This window comes from Malus sylvestris, chromosome 5 (genome assembly GCF_916048215.2).
Source record: "Malus sylvestris chromosome 5, drMalSylv7.2, whole genome shotgun sequence".
Taxonomy (NCBI): domain Eukaryota; kingdom Viridiplantae; phylum Streptophyta; class Magnoliopsida; order Rosales; family Rosaceae; genus Malus; species Malus sylvestris.
This window is the reverse complement of record NC_062264.1, coordinates 38,764,514-38,777,922: the sequence shown is the minus strand read 5'-3', so window position 1 is coordinate 38,777,922 and position 13,409 is coordinate 38,764,514. Positions and strand designations below refer to the sequence as shown.

Here is a 13,409-nt window from a genome sequence, read left to right as displayed (position 1 = left end):
ACAATATTTCCTAATGTCATTTGTACTAAATCATTCACTTGTACTCACTAAAGGAGAACTTGAACCTATGTACTTGTGTAAACCCTTCACAATTAATGAGAACTCCTCTATTCCATGGACGTAGCCAATCTGGGTGAACCACGTACATCTTGTGTTTGCTTTCCTATCTCTATCCATTTATATACTTATCCACACTAATGACCGGAGCAATTTAGCGAAGATCACAAAAAGCGACCGTTTTCGCTACCTATGATCTATCTTGCAAGAGAACGGAGAATTAGATGGAGATCTCAACCATATAATACAAGCTGGATGGATGAAGTGTAAGAGTGCATCCGGCGTGTTGTGTGACCGTCGTAGGCTACTGATGTTGGGCGGTGAAGCATCAACACGTACACAAAATGGGTGTAGCGGAGATGAGGATGCTTCGTGGGATGTGTGGGCACACGAGAAAGGATAAGATTGGGAATGAGGATATTCGAGGTAAAGTAGGAGTAGCCGAAATTGAAGGACATATGAGAGAAAATCGGTTCCGGTGGTTTAGACATGTGTAAAGAAGGCCTACTGACGCTCCGGTTCGAAGATGTGACTACGAGACAGAGGTTCAGGGCCGAAGGGGTAGAGGAAGACCTAGGAAAACTTTGGAAGAGACCCTAAGAAAAGACTTGAGTACTTGGATCTAACGGAGGACATGACATAAAACCGAGCGCAATGGCGTTCTAGGATTCATATAGCCGACCCCACTTAGTGGGAAAAGGCTTTGTTGTTGTTGTTGTTGTTGTTGTTGTGTTTTCATTAGGTTTTTCTGGGAGTGGACTCTCTCATCCTTCCCGAAGTGCTTTAATGAGCGCTGTTGATAAGTGTGCTCTAGTAGCGAACTGGAAATATTTCACGAAAAATCGCAACTTACATATTTAAGTAAATGAGTCGGCTTTTAACAATACATGCACAACTTACATATTCAGAAAATTCAGGAATATTTACATTCAACCTGTTAAGAGTTTTTAAGATTTTAATGTTGATGTTCTGCCTGCAAGCTAAAAAGGATTTAAAGAGTTTTTAAGAGTTTTTAAGATTCTAATCCATTTTTTAAACTTATAAAGGGCACATTCTATTTTGTTGATTTGAAAATGTATCCATGTGTAGTTTAATGAAAGAAATTTAATATGTTATTAAGCCTAATATATTTTTTTTTTTAAATGTACCCATGTTTTGGTACAATAATTTTTTGGTTAGTTTTGATGAACACACAATATATTAGAGAGTATACTTTATCCTTTAATGTTTTTAATCTATAAATTATGGTTTTTTTATTTAAAATCTCATTAATATAAACAACTACAAATATCAATTTTTAATTTAAAATATAATAACCTATATAAAAATATATTATTACATTAATGTCAAAGACTTTAATAAAAAACTGAAAACCACCAAGGTTTCGGTCAAAGAACATTGGTAGTTAGATACCGCATCCAAAGTCTTCCATGATTCAAAGGAGATTAGAATTATTACCTAGCTCTTCATTTGGTTGTTAGGGTACCCGCAGGATAAAGGACTTTGACATATCCAAGGAGGCAGGTAGGGTTAATGTAGGAATTATAGAAAGATTCAATGTTAACGTGTCAGAGAATTATCTTGAAATTCATCTGTTCTGGGCTGGTAAAGGGACTTGTTGCATACCAGGTCATTACGGCTCACTAATAGCAGCCGTCCATTCTGCTTCAAGTATAATTTGTGTTAACTAGTAGAGACTTCCTGTGAATTGTTTAAATGTATTTTTCTGCTGTTAATTGATACTGACGAATTCGTCTGTTTTATCGCTCAGATTTTATGCCAACAGTTTCTGGGCTTCCACCAACTACTCCAAGAAAGAAGAGCAGGACTGGGTTGATAGTTGGTATTGCAGTTCCTGTTGGAGTTGTGAGCTTGCTATTAATATTTGCGATTCAATATATGAGGAGGAAAAAATCAGAAAAAGAGGACCACGAAGGTAAACGACCATATTATTAGTTGTATCCAATTCCGGTTTCTTTGCTTTGACCTTAACACACACAAGTAAGAATGCTTTCACGAAAGTAAAACTTATGTGACATTGTTTCGTGAATGTGCAGATATTAGGCCCTCGACCAAATACTTTCAGTTATGCTGAGTTGAGAGCTGCAACCGAATATTTTAATCCTTCAAATAAGTTAGGAGAGGGAGGATATGGCCCTGTTTATAAGGTGAAATCAGTATTACATCAATATCATGTACTTGAAGTAATGACAAGAGAAAGGGAGAGAGCGAGCGAGCGAGAGAAGAAAATAAAACATCTTTTTTATTTCCTTTCATGTCACTAAATTGTGTTTTTGTGTACATTGTAGGGTACACTTTTTGATGGGAGAGTAGTGGCTGTGAAGCAACTTTCAGTAGCATCTCACCAAGGGAAGAGTTAATTTGTATCTGAAATTGCTACCATATCTGCTGTGCAACATCGGAATCTAGTGAAATTGTATGGATGCTGCATCGAAGGCAGCCACCGCATTTTGGTTTATGAGTATCTTGAAAACAAGAGCCTTGATCAGGCACTTTTTGGTACAAACCTATCTACTTTTAGGTTGCATAGAAACAACATTGTCTGCTGTTTCAAGCACTCTAAAATTGTTAAGAAATATTTTTGATTGGATATGTTCACTAATATTTCAGGAACAAGTAACTTGCACCTTGATTGGCCTACTCGATTCAATATATTGTTGGGAACAGCAAGGGGACTTGCTTACCTTCATGACGAGTCAAGGCCAAGGATTGTACATCGAGATGTCAAAGCAAGTAATATTTTGCTCGATGCAGAACTCTCCCCAAAAATATCAGATTTTGGACTGGCAAAGCTTTATGATGACGAGAAAACCCACATCAGCACCCGGGTTGCAGGGACAATGTATGCCATCCTTTATTGTTTTTCCAGAGGATACATAATTTCAACACACATGTTAATAATGCCTCTAATGATCTCAAGCAACGTTGTGCAACCGTTTGATTATCTTGCATTGCAGAGGCTATTTGGCACCGGAGTATGCATTGTTTGGACATTTGACAGAGAAGGCCAATGTGTTTGGTTTTGGAATCGTTGTTTTGGAGATCCTCAGTGGGAGACCAAACTCTTACAATAATTTGGATCTAGAAAAGATTTGTCTTCTTGAATGGGTAGGAATTGCATTCGCCTAGATTCATTTAGGCGTTGTTGTGAAAAACTTATTTATACTTTCCTTTGACCGTGGCATAATGTTTTTCAGGTATGGACTCTACATGAAAACGACCATACTCTGGGGCTGGTGGATCTGAGATTGACAGAGTTTGATGAAACTGAAGCAACTAGATTGATAAGAGCAGCTCTCCTTTGCACACAGGGATCACCGATGGCGAGGCCATCTATGTCACGCGTGGTTGCAATGCTCTCTGGAGACATTGGCATAGGCATTGTCATGTCGAAGCCAAGCTATTTGACAGATTATGATTTTAAAGATGCAACAACATTGTCAACAGGTAGATTTTTGGTGGAGGATGATACCCAATCAATTGCATCCAAGGATAGTAATGTTCGCCTCAACTATTAGCCGGGAGGCAGCAATGCAAGTGGTGCTAACACTCCTTAGATTGACCCTGTGTCTTCTGTAAACGTCACTCAATCACTGCTCGTCGGCATTAGAGGAGAAGGAAGGTGATAAATATCGGGAAATGATTTCCACATGCTTCTTTTATCCCTTTGTGCACCCTTGTACTTGTTTTGGACCTTTTCCTTTTATATAGTACACATTTTAATAATTAATTGTAATTGTACTTTAGCTTTCGCTTTTGGTTGTGGGCAGGGGACTAGCATGCCAGATTTGAGACTAGCATGCCAGATTTGAATATATCTTAGCAGATGGATGTATATTCTACTTATTCATACAAAATGTTTACAAATATGTTCATGAACCACCACCACTGGATGGAGATCCCACCATTAAAATTTAAGAATGTGTTCAGGGAATTCATATAATTTAATAAGGCCTTTATGGGCCTATAAATTGAGCCTTGATGTTGATGATCCAGTTGCAGAATACAGAAGAAAAGGCAAATTTTTTATTTGTCACCTTAACTTTTATTCAAATTTCAATTTGTTACATTTAAAAAAAAATTAATTTATAAGGGAAGAATTCCGAACCTAGGACATTTATGTGGAAAATCAATAACCTATCCACTAGCATATAGAACCACCTGCAATACAAAAATAATCTCAAAATTATAAGTATATTTGTTATAGAGTGTTACAATCTTTTCACGATTCAGGTCTAACATCCATAACATTTTCTAGTTTTGGATCCAAATATGAGCTTTCCTCCCTAAAAAATTAGGCAACCATTGAAATGATTTGGAGCCTAAGTTTTTAGGAGGGGAAAGTTCATGTTTGGAGTAACATTTTCTAGTTTTGGATCCAAATATGAGCTTTCCTCCCTAAAAAATTAGGCAACCATTGAAATGATTTGGAGCCTAAGTTTTTAGGAGGGGAAAGTTCATGTTTGGAGTTAAAAGGAGAACAATGTCGTGTGTGTTAAGCTTGATCATGAAGGGACTAAAATAGGTTTATATAAGAGGCATGTGCAAGTGTAATACTCCGTATTTTAAAAAGTGAAAGATATAAGTGTCATTAGTTAACAAATACATATATGTTTCACTTTATTTGTAGATTGATTTATTAGGCTTTGTATTTCTCATTTGCGTGCCACTAGCAACTAAATACTTTGCTACTCTTTTGGTTTTAGTTTGAGGTGTGATTATAACCATGGGTTTTGGAGCTTTTAATTCACCATCATCTGGATATCATACCAATTTGTAGAGTTACCATATGTTTTGTTCCAACAAGCTTACTGTTGGAAAATATTATTATTTAGTTTTATTTTAATGTTTGGTATTTTGGGCTTAACCCGTTAGTATTAGGGTTTTAGTCTAGGGTTTGTTTTGGTCTTTCTCTATATAAAGACCTCTTTGTTTTGTTTCTGATTATCAATCAATAAAGCTATGTTTTTCCGGTATACTTTTCTACTTGGTATCAGAGCATGTTCTCTAGACCTGTCTCTCGCCGTCAGCCTGACTGATTCCTAAAATCGTTGGCCTACCACCCCGCGCTGCTACCCTGAATCCGCATCACCGTCGTCGGCAACCTAACCGTTCCGTATCCAGATCATCTCCACCATCATGTCCACCTATCTGCACTCTACCACGCAGTCACCACACTATCACCCCTGCACCACTGTTTGACAAAGCCCAGACCCAAGGAGCACTTAGATCAAGTTCATCTTCGACTTGCACAACAACCATTTGAATCCCTGCAAAAATCCGACAGTTTGCATCTGCACCGCATCAGCACCTGACGACCCGCACCAGCCCCCTGTTTCTTTTCGCAACCATCTGAATTCGAACCGCTGCTTAAGCCCATTTGTACCTGCATCCCTTGCAATCTGGCAACCTCTGCACACTGCACGCTTGCACCAGAGTTTCTGCACTGCACCAGAGTGTCTGACCGCCCCCTGCACTGGCATCAATCTGCAACAGTACTAGATTAGTATTGTTGCGGCATAACCATATCAGATTATTATTCTGATTGCTATCAGGTATTTTTCTTAGTGTTGTCATTGTAGATATGGCATCTGCAAAGGATGATTCCTTACAATCTATTGGTGTGAAATTAAACGGAAATAATTATGTGTATTGGGCGTATGTGATGAAGAATTTTTTGATTGGAAAAGGATTGTGGGGCTATGTTTCTGGAATGGTTTCCATTCTGAATAACCCCAAGGATGAAAAATATGTTGAATTGTTTGCTGCATGGGAGATGAATAATTCAAAGATTATTACTTGGATTAATAATTCTGTTGATTTGGCTATTGGAATGCAACTGGCTAAGTTCTCAACGTCTAAGGAAGTTTGGGATCACTTGGCAAAGTTGTATACCAAGGCCAATTTTGCTAAGAGGTATCAATTGGAAATGGAGATTCGTACAATCCAGCAAGGTGATAAGAGTATTCAAGTGTTTTACAATGAACTGACCAATCTTTGGGATCAACTTGCATTAACTGAGCCTGAAGAACTCGGCATTGTCAAGCTCTATTGTAAATATAGAGAAGAACAACGTCTTGTTCAGTTTCTAATGCCTCTTCGAGATGAGTTCGAGACGCTCCGTAGCTCCATCCTTCATCGAACTCCTCTTCCATCTGTTGATTCTGTTCTTAATGAGTTACAAGCAGAAGAGGTTCGTGTGCAGTCGCATAGGCTCTCTTCATCGTCTTCAAATACTTCAGCATTTGCTGCAGCAAGGTCTCGTAGGGTTGCTATGGATGAGTGTTCTTATTGTAAAGGGAAAGGGCATTGGAAGTCCCAATGTCCTAAGTTGTCTCAGCAACATGAACTTCCACAGAAAGGAGGAGCAGCTACTGTTTTGCATATTGGAACTGATTCAAAATCTGAATCTAGGAAGGATGATTGGACATGGTAGTTTGAAGTTGGCATCGGCATTGACATGGTTGTGTTTTGAAGTTGGCATCGGCATTGACATGGTTGTGTTTTGAAGTTGGCATCGGCATTAGCATGGTTGTGTTTTTCATCGGCATTGGCATTGGAATTTGGAGTCTTGCATCCACATCTACTTTGGCAAACTCATATCGTGTACCGTTATAAGTTTGACGGGGGGTGTTGGAAAATATTATTATTTAGTTTTATTTTAATGTTTGGTATTTTGGGCTTAACCCGTTAGTATTAGGGTTTTAGTCTAGGGTTTGCTTTGGTCTTTCTCTATATAAAGACCTCTTTGTTTTGTTTCTGATTATCAATCAATAAAGCTATGTTTTTCCGGTATACTTTTCTACTCTTACCATAAGATAAACTTTAACGTGGCCTTAGACATGCATCCACCTTTCATGATATTTTTTGTTCATGATTAACTCAACACATGTTGCTTTGTTATTGGAACACATATCATTATTAATTATTAGTTTAACAAATGTTGTCTTACTATTCGAACACATATTATGGTTAAAAGCATCTCTAAGGAAATGTCAAATTTTAAATATAAAATTTGAATTTGACGGACTATATGGCATTTTAACATCTTTCAAAATTTTGCTCTACACACGGTATGTCAAATTAAATATTATTTTATTATACTATTTTCTTTTCTTTTATTTTATTAAACTATTATTTGATTACCCATTTTGACATCTTTCAAAACCCCCGGATTTCTTCACTTCACACCTTCAGCCATGGAAGCTCTGCAAGCTTCCCTCCCGCAAGTCCCTCACACCCAATTCGAACCCGACGCTGATAAAATCAAATGCAACCTCACCAAGAAAGGCTTCCCTCCCGCAAGTCCCTCACACCCAATTCGAACCCGACACTGATACAATCAATATTGAATGAGTTGATGCCCATTGATGCCCATTGCAAGCTTCTCTCGGAGATGCCCGACTGTTTCTCCGGCGAAGGCCGTCGTCCAGTCGATGCCTATTGAGCCAAGTCGATGTCCCGCTGCTTCTCCAGAAACCGTGCCGAATTGAGATCCATCGAGCCAAGTCGATGCCCAAGCCCAGATTGATGTCAAACAGATGGATCTCCGGCAGCTGGGAAGATGGGGAACGAAGCGACGACGTAGTTTGCAGCGGGGCTGCTGCTTTCTGGTTGATCCGCAGGGATCTGGACTGTTAAGTTCCGGAGAGGATCTTAACCCATCTTCGTTTGCCTTCAGTTTCAGCGTTTCCCATAAAAAAATTAATAAAAAAAATATTTAAAGCTGCTGTCAAATTTGCCAGCACCCTCTTTGCCGCCAATCCATGCCAACGCCACAAAGGAATTGGTATTTTGGTTGGAAAATATTAGGTCTGGTTTGGTACTAAGGTAATTCTGAAATAAAATGGTATAAAAAAAGCTGGGAGCTGTTTTTGTGTTTGGTAGACATTCAGTTTCAGCTTTTTTTTCACAGTTTTAGGTGAAAAAAAAAGTCAAAAACAAAAAGCTGCAAAACTCAGCTTTGAAAAACCGGTTTTTTTTTTACATATATTTTACATAAAAGTTTACCAAACATTATAATATTGTTTTTTTTAAAGCACTTTTACAAAAATATTTAACAAACACTCTACTGCTTTATTTCACAACTGCTTATTCTCACAGCACAACAGAAGCAGATTTTTTTCAAAGCACAACAATACCAAACCAGCCCTTAGTGTAGTCATTTATTACTGTTATAGCTTATGTGAATATTTTAACATCTCTTTTGAATATGCTCTAATAATTTGCACAATACTTATTGTCTTTCTATTAGGACACTAGGGAGCTTTTATCCTCAAGTTTGATTGTACATGTTGTGAGAAGGAAGATCTCATATGATCCCTATAAAGAAAGGGGCAAGAACTAGAAGGACATGAGGAAAAAAAGGGAGAACACCACACCAGCAAGAACACACTAGCAAAAAGAATGTTCTCTTTCTAGACCATTCCTCTTTCATTATCCATTTCTTTTACCTTATGTAAATGCTTTAAGTCATCTTTCATTGTATTTGTAAGTCTCTCATATATAGTGAAATACAAATGAAAGCAAACCCCAATGTATGTAGTCACTTTGGCGAACCACTCAAACTCAATGTTTATGTGAATGTGTTATCAAGTTCTAGTGAAACGCCATTATCCAACTCCGTGAAGCACCACCAAATATCCCTCTATTTTTCAACGAGAATCCTGAGAAAGAAATCACATACAAATCCTAGAAAATGCATAAGAGCTTACCCAACAAATCTCTCCACTAAACTCATCATCACGTTCTTCTAGTTATCAAGAGAAAGAATTTCAAGAACCAGAAATTCGTCATATCTGTTTTGCAGATCAAATTACCATTTTCTATAGTTCAAATAAAAAAGCCGCCTTCAAGAAAGTTTCGTGAACTCGTTAAATACAACATATCCAAATTTGAGATCCATAGGAGCTGTATAAATTCAGAAACTCAGGTATAATCAGTGACTGCTCAGCACTCGTCTATCAACCAGTCAGGCCTGTTGTGAGCTTCGAAACTACATTTTCTCTTACTCATATAAAAATACTTTCTTCATAGAAATTGTTCCTTATCCTCTCTACCTTAACATATCAAAGTCTCAGAAAGATCTAACGGTCCATTCATTCCAGATTATCAAAATACTATTACAGCCTTGAAAATCCGCAGAAAACCTTCTCATGTTTGGAGCTTAAAAATCCAACTTACTGTGATCAAACAAAAACGCTTCTTTCACAAAAATTATTCCTTATCATCTCTTCTATAAAATATCCAAACAACTCGACAACCTAATCTGTATGTTGGCCTATACATCAGTTTGAGCAGCTTATATACGGTTGAGCTGGCCTTCTCAGCCAACCTCTTTGGCCTACATCTCTATTTTATGTTGCTCACCAATTCTACTCCTGTTACAAATGCAAATTTTCAGCTATATTATAGAAGATAAGGGGTTGAAGAAAAGCATAAAAGAAGGAAAGAGAAAGAGAGGTGTCGAGGGAGTTGTGAGAGGCAAGGAAAAGAAAAGAAAAAGAGTGAGCAACAAGTGAATAAAAATGAAAACAACTGTGAGAGAGAGAGAGAGAAGAGTGTTGTTTTGTAGTTTGTATCTGTGATAAGAGGAGGAAGGGGGTGTTTGTGGGAAGTGAAGGTGTGATAATAGCCTACCGGAAGGGTAAGAACTGGAATAAAAGAAGGAAAATAAAGAGGTTTTGGAAGGTTGGGAGAGAGTTGAAAAGAAAGTGGTGAGAGCACTGAGAGGGAGTCGGTTAATGAGAAAAAAAAAAGCGAGTTAGGTGTGGGTAAAAGGGTTTTGAATCGGGATATTTTGGATGCGGTCCTTAATTCTTAACATTTTTTTATTATAACTTTAATAGTATTCAAAGTTTGATCAAGGTCCCTTGACTTTGTACACCTCATTATATTACTATTAATATTTATATTTTTATAGTTTTGACATTAATTGTTTGATATTTTATGAGATTTATAATCCTATAAATTTAAAATCTCTCATTATAATACTATTAGAAACGGTTATAATAAAAAAATTCAAACATTTTGACTGAATAAATGGATAAAAACTATGTAAAAATAAGAAATAATAAATGGCAAAAGAATGTATCCATAGTGTTTAAAAAATTGGTACATTTCACATATAACAAAGTGGTACATTAATAAAGAAGAATTGGTACATTAGAAATAAATTAGGGTACAAATAAAAGATTAAAAATTATGAATACAAATGAATTTTAAAAAATATAGGCGCTAAAAGAAATTAATATATGGATACAAAATAAAACTAAAAAGAAAATACTACAAATTTAAAAAAAAATGTTGCAAATTAAAAGTGGGTACAAACTAAAAATATAAGTATATGATACAAAGTTTAGGCATAAAACATAACCATACCATATGTAATTTTTCTATCATTGATTAAATATACAATGTCACATGACGGTATACACATGGGTATAAACATAAATAAAATTTTTAAAAATATGGGCACAAAAAGAAACTAATATATGGGTACAAATTAAAAATGAAAAGAAAATTGGTACAAATTAAAAAATATTTGCAAATTAAAAATAGGTACAAACTAAAAATAAAAATATATGATAAAAAATTTAGCCATAAATATAAATATACTAATTGTAATATTTTTAACATTAAAGGAATATATTTAAAAATAAAAATATTTTATTATTCAAATAGTTAATGATGTTATTAATACCCAAGGACCTTAATAAAAAATTGAAAATAAATAGGATTTTAATCAATAAAGTAACAAAAAGAAGGATGTGAACCTAATTTTCCCTTTTGAATCTGATCCACACTAAAAATAAAGAACATGAAAGGAGAAATATACGAAAGAGTTAAAATTGGAATAATGAAATTTTAAGGAGAACATCATGATGGTAAGATAATTTTTTACCTACTTAGCTTTAATTCTTACTCTTATCATTTTATTTGACGTGAATGATGCTTTGTGTGTTTGGATTGCTAAATGAATTATTATTTTACACTTTACATTTGCATGATTATAGCATGAGAATATTGGCTTTGATATGTTGCTTCACATGTGCATAAGCATTCATGCAAAGCAAGACAAAGAGTTGAAGGATCTCATCTATAAATATCCAAGCTACTAGGGTTCCCTCCAAAGACATATAATGCATATATGATATCTCATCTAAAGCATACATGCTCAAATACATCTCTACATGCTCATGCAACTCATGCATGGAACTACACGCGATTTGATTCTCCCTCTTTGACAAGGAAATATGTAGGCGATCATTTTTTAATTTAGTTACATCCCCCAAACAATTCTCCTATTTATCGGTGTTCAAGAGATTCCAACAATTATTCGTATATCAACGGTTGTGCTCGAATTTGATTCCAACAGTAGGAATAGTAATGTGTTTCTAGAATGTAAAATGTAATGCATGCCGTTTGTGTTTACCGCATGGTTTTGTTTACCAAAAAAATCCACATGGTTTTCAGATTGGGCTGAGTTTTTCTAGTTTCCTGGTTAATTTTCCCTACTATTTTGGGCCTAGCACTGTAGATTTTGGACTGTTATTCTGGGATTATCTTTTTTCATTAAAATAAAAGAAAAATTAAAGAAAATAGCTTCACAACTTTGAATTTTAACCAAAAATCACCTACTAACTTTATTTAATGGTTTGGACAAACCCAACATTAAATCAGCCCAATTAAAATTGGCCCTAACAATGAGTTTCCGATTTTACCCTGATGGCAACACCATCTCCCGTTTATTTAATCTGTTTCACTTCAGATGAAATAAAAGAAACTTTTGTACGGTTTCCACAAGTTTCTACATATCTCATTTCATTTTCTCTATGCTATTTTCTCAATTTATAATTTTGATCTGATCGTCTACAATGAAGATGACCCCACCCTTGTGATCCATGAGGAAGTCAAGGCCAAGAAGAGTTCGAGAAGTTCGGAACACTCCCGACCAGTCTTCCACTGATAACTAGAAGTTTGAGCGAGTTCTGACAATCATCAGAGATAGCTTAAAGATGGACTCCAAGAGGTACCTGTAAACTTGGTTTCGAATTTGTGAAAAAGTATGGATTTGTTTTTCTCTATTTATTTTCTGCATATTTGGGGTCTTCTAGGTGTGATTATGTTGACTATTTCTGGGCTTTTGTAATATTTTACTCATATCTTTTTCAAGTGATTTTTTAAGAAGATGAAATGATTAAGTGTTTGGAGTTTTCTGGTTGCTTTTGATTTGTAGAATTTTTATTGTTTAAATTAATAAATGAATTATTTTTTAAATGTAAAGATTTGTTGGTTTGCAGTAGAATTGAACATTTGAATCTGTTTTCACAGCTTGCTGCAAGAGAAGATAAATATGCAAGTCAAATTTGCAATCAAGAACGATGTCACCGAAGTACCATTTTTCTTCATGAAACTTAAGCATTCAATTTTTATTTTGTTTTATATTTTGATTTGGCCTATGATGCACTGTCATTGTCCTCTTGACTCCTGCAGCTGATTGATATCTCAACAATATTTGTTGTGGATGGTTGCGTAGCACGAATTGCTGCCAAGCTAGAGTCAATGGAACTCTGCGCTAGTGTAAAAGGCAGGCATATTCTTTGCACTTTTCCCAAAGGGATATTGATTTTGTTGTCCTTGTACGAAAGAAATCAATACTGAAGGTTCATACACATTTGATCTTGAATTTGTATATGCAGGAGTGAATATTGTATGATCAAGGTTTTTATTTTTCAGAAATTGTCAGTGTCTAGTTTAAAAAATAGTTATAATAATTGTGTTTAGTTTTCAGAAATACTCAGTTTTTAGTTTCAGATATAGTTTAGTATTTGTGCTCAGTTTCAGAATTAGTGCAGTAGCTGTGTTTAGTTTCAGAAATAGTTAGTGATCAATTTAAGAAATAGTGATAGTATCAGTATTCAATTTAAGAAATAGTGATAGTACTCATAGTCAATTTTTAGAAATAGCAAGTGTTTAGTTTCAAAAACAGTGTAATACTCGTGTTTAGTTTAAAAATAGTTAGTGATCAATATAAAAAAAAAAGGAAGTGTTATTGGTACTTCAAAAATATCATTTTACATTTCTCACATGTGTATTTTTCTTTCCTAATATAGAAAGTTTGGAGTGTATAATTAGATTTTTAGAGTGCTAATAACAATTTCCTTAAAAAATAATGATAGTATAATTACTTAGAAATAGTGATAGTACCCGTGTTCAGTCTCATAAATAATGAGTGTTTAGTTTCAGAAATAGTGTAGTAGTTGTGTTTAGTTTCATAAATAGTTAGAAATTAGTTTCATAACTACTATAGTAACCATGTTCATTTTTTA

The 13,409-nt window shown here is 35.3% G+C and overlaps 1 protein-coding gene and 1 pseudogene across 1 annotated transcript; both read left to right on the top strand.

The window, feature by feature from the left end:
* The first annotated feature begins 843 nt into the window (after nt 1-843).
* On the top strand, nt 844-3,152 carry LOC126622882 (probable LRR receptor-like serine/threonine-protein kinase At1g56140). The gene is made up of 7 exons (XM_050291571.1): nt 844-870; nt 1,539-1,728; nt 1,829-1,923; nt 2,115-2,225; nt 2,367-2,433; nt 2,515-2,577; nt 2,689-3,152. Exons 1-7 carry the CDS (start codon nt 844-846, stop codon nt 3,150-3,152), a joined length of 1,017 nt encoding a protein of 338 aa, XP_050147528.1.
* A 30-nt stretch (nt 3,153-3,182) lies between these two features.
* LOC126622475 (probable LRR receptor-like serine/threonine-protein kinase At1g56130) overlaps nt 3,183-13,409 on the top strand; it is a 36,667-nt pseudogene continuing 26,440 nt past the window's right edge.

Bases quoted from the DNA above. Each gene is read 5' to 3' on its own strand.
- LOC126622882 (XM_050291571.1), top strand. From the start codon at position 844: ATGAGCGCTGTTGATAAGTGTGCTCTA. The intron at 2,226-2,366 runs GTGAAATCAGTA...TGTACATTGTAG, and splicing joins GATATGGCCCTGTTTATAAG to GGTACACTTTTTGATGGGAG. The intron at 2,434-2,514 runs GTTAATTTGTAT...GCTGCATCGAAG, and splicing joins AGCATCTCACCAAGGGAAGA to GCAGCCACCGCATTTTGGTT.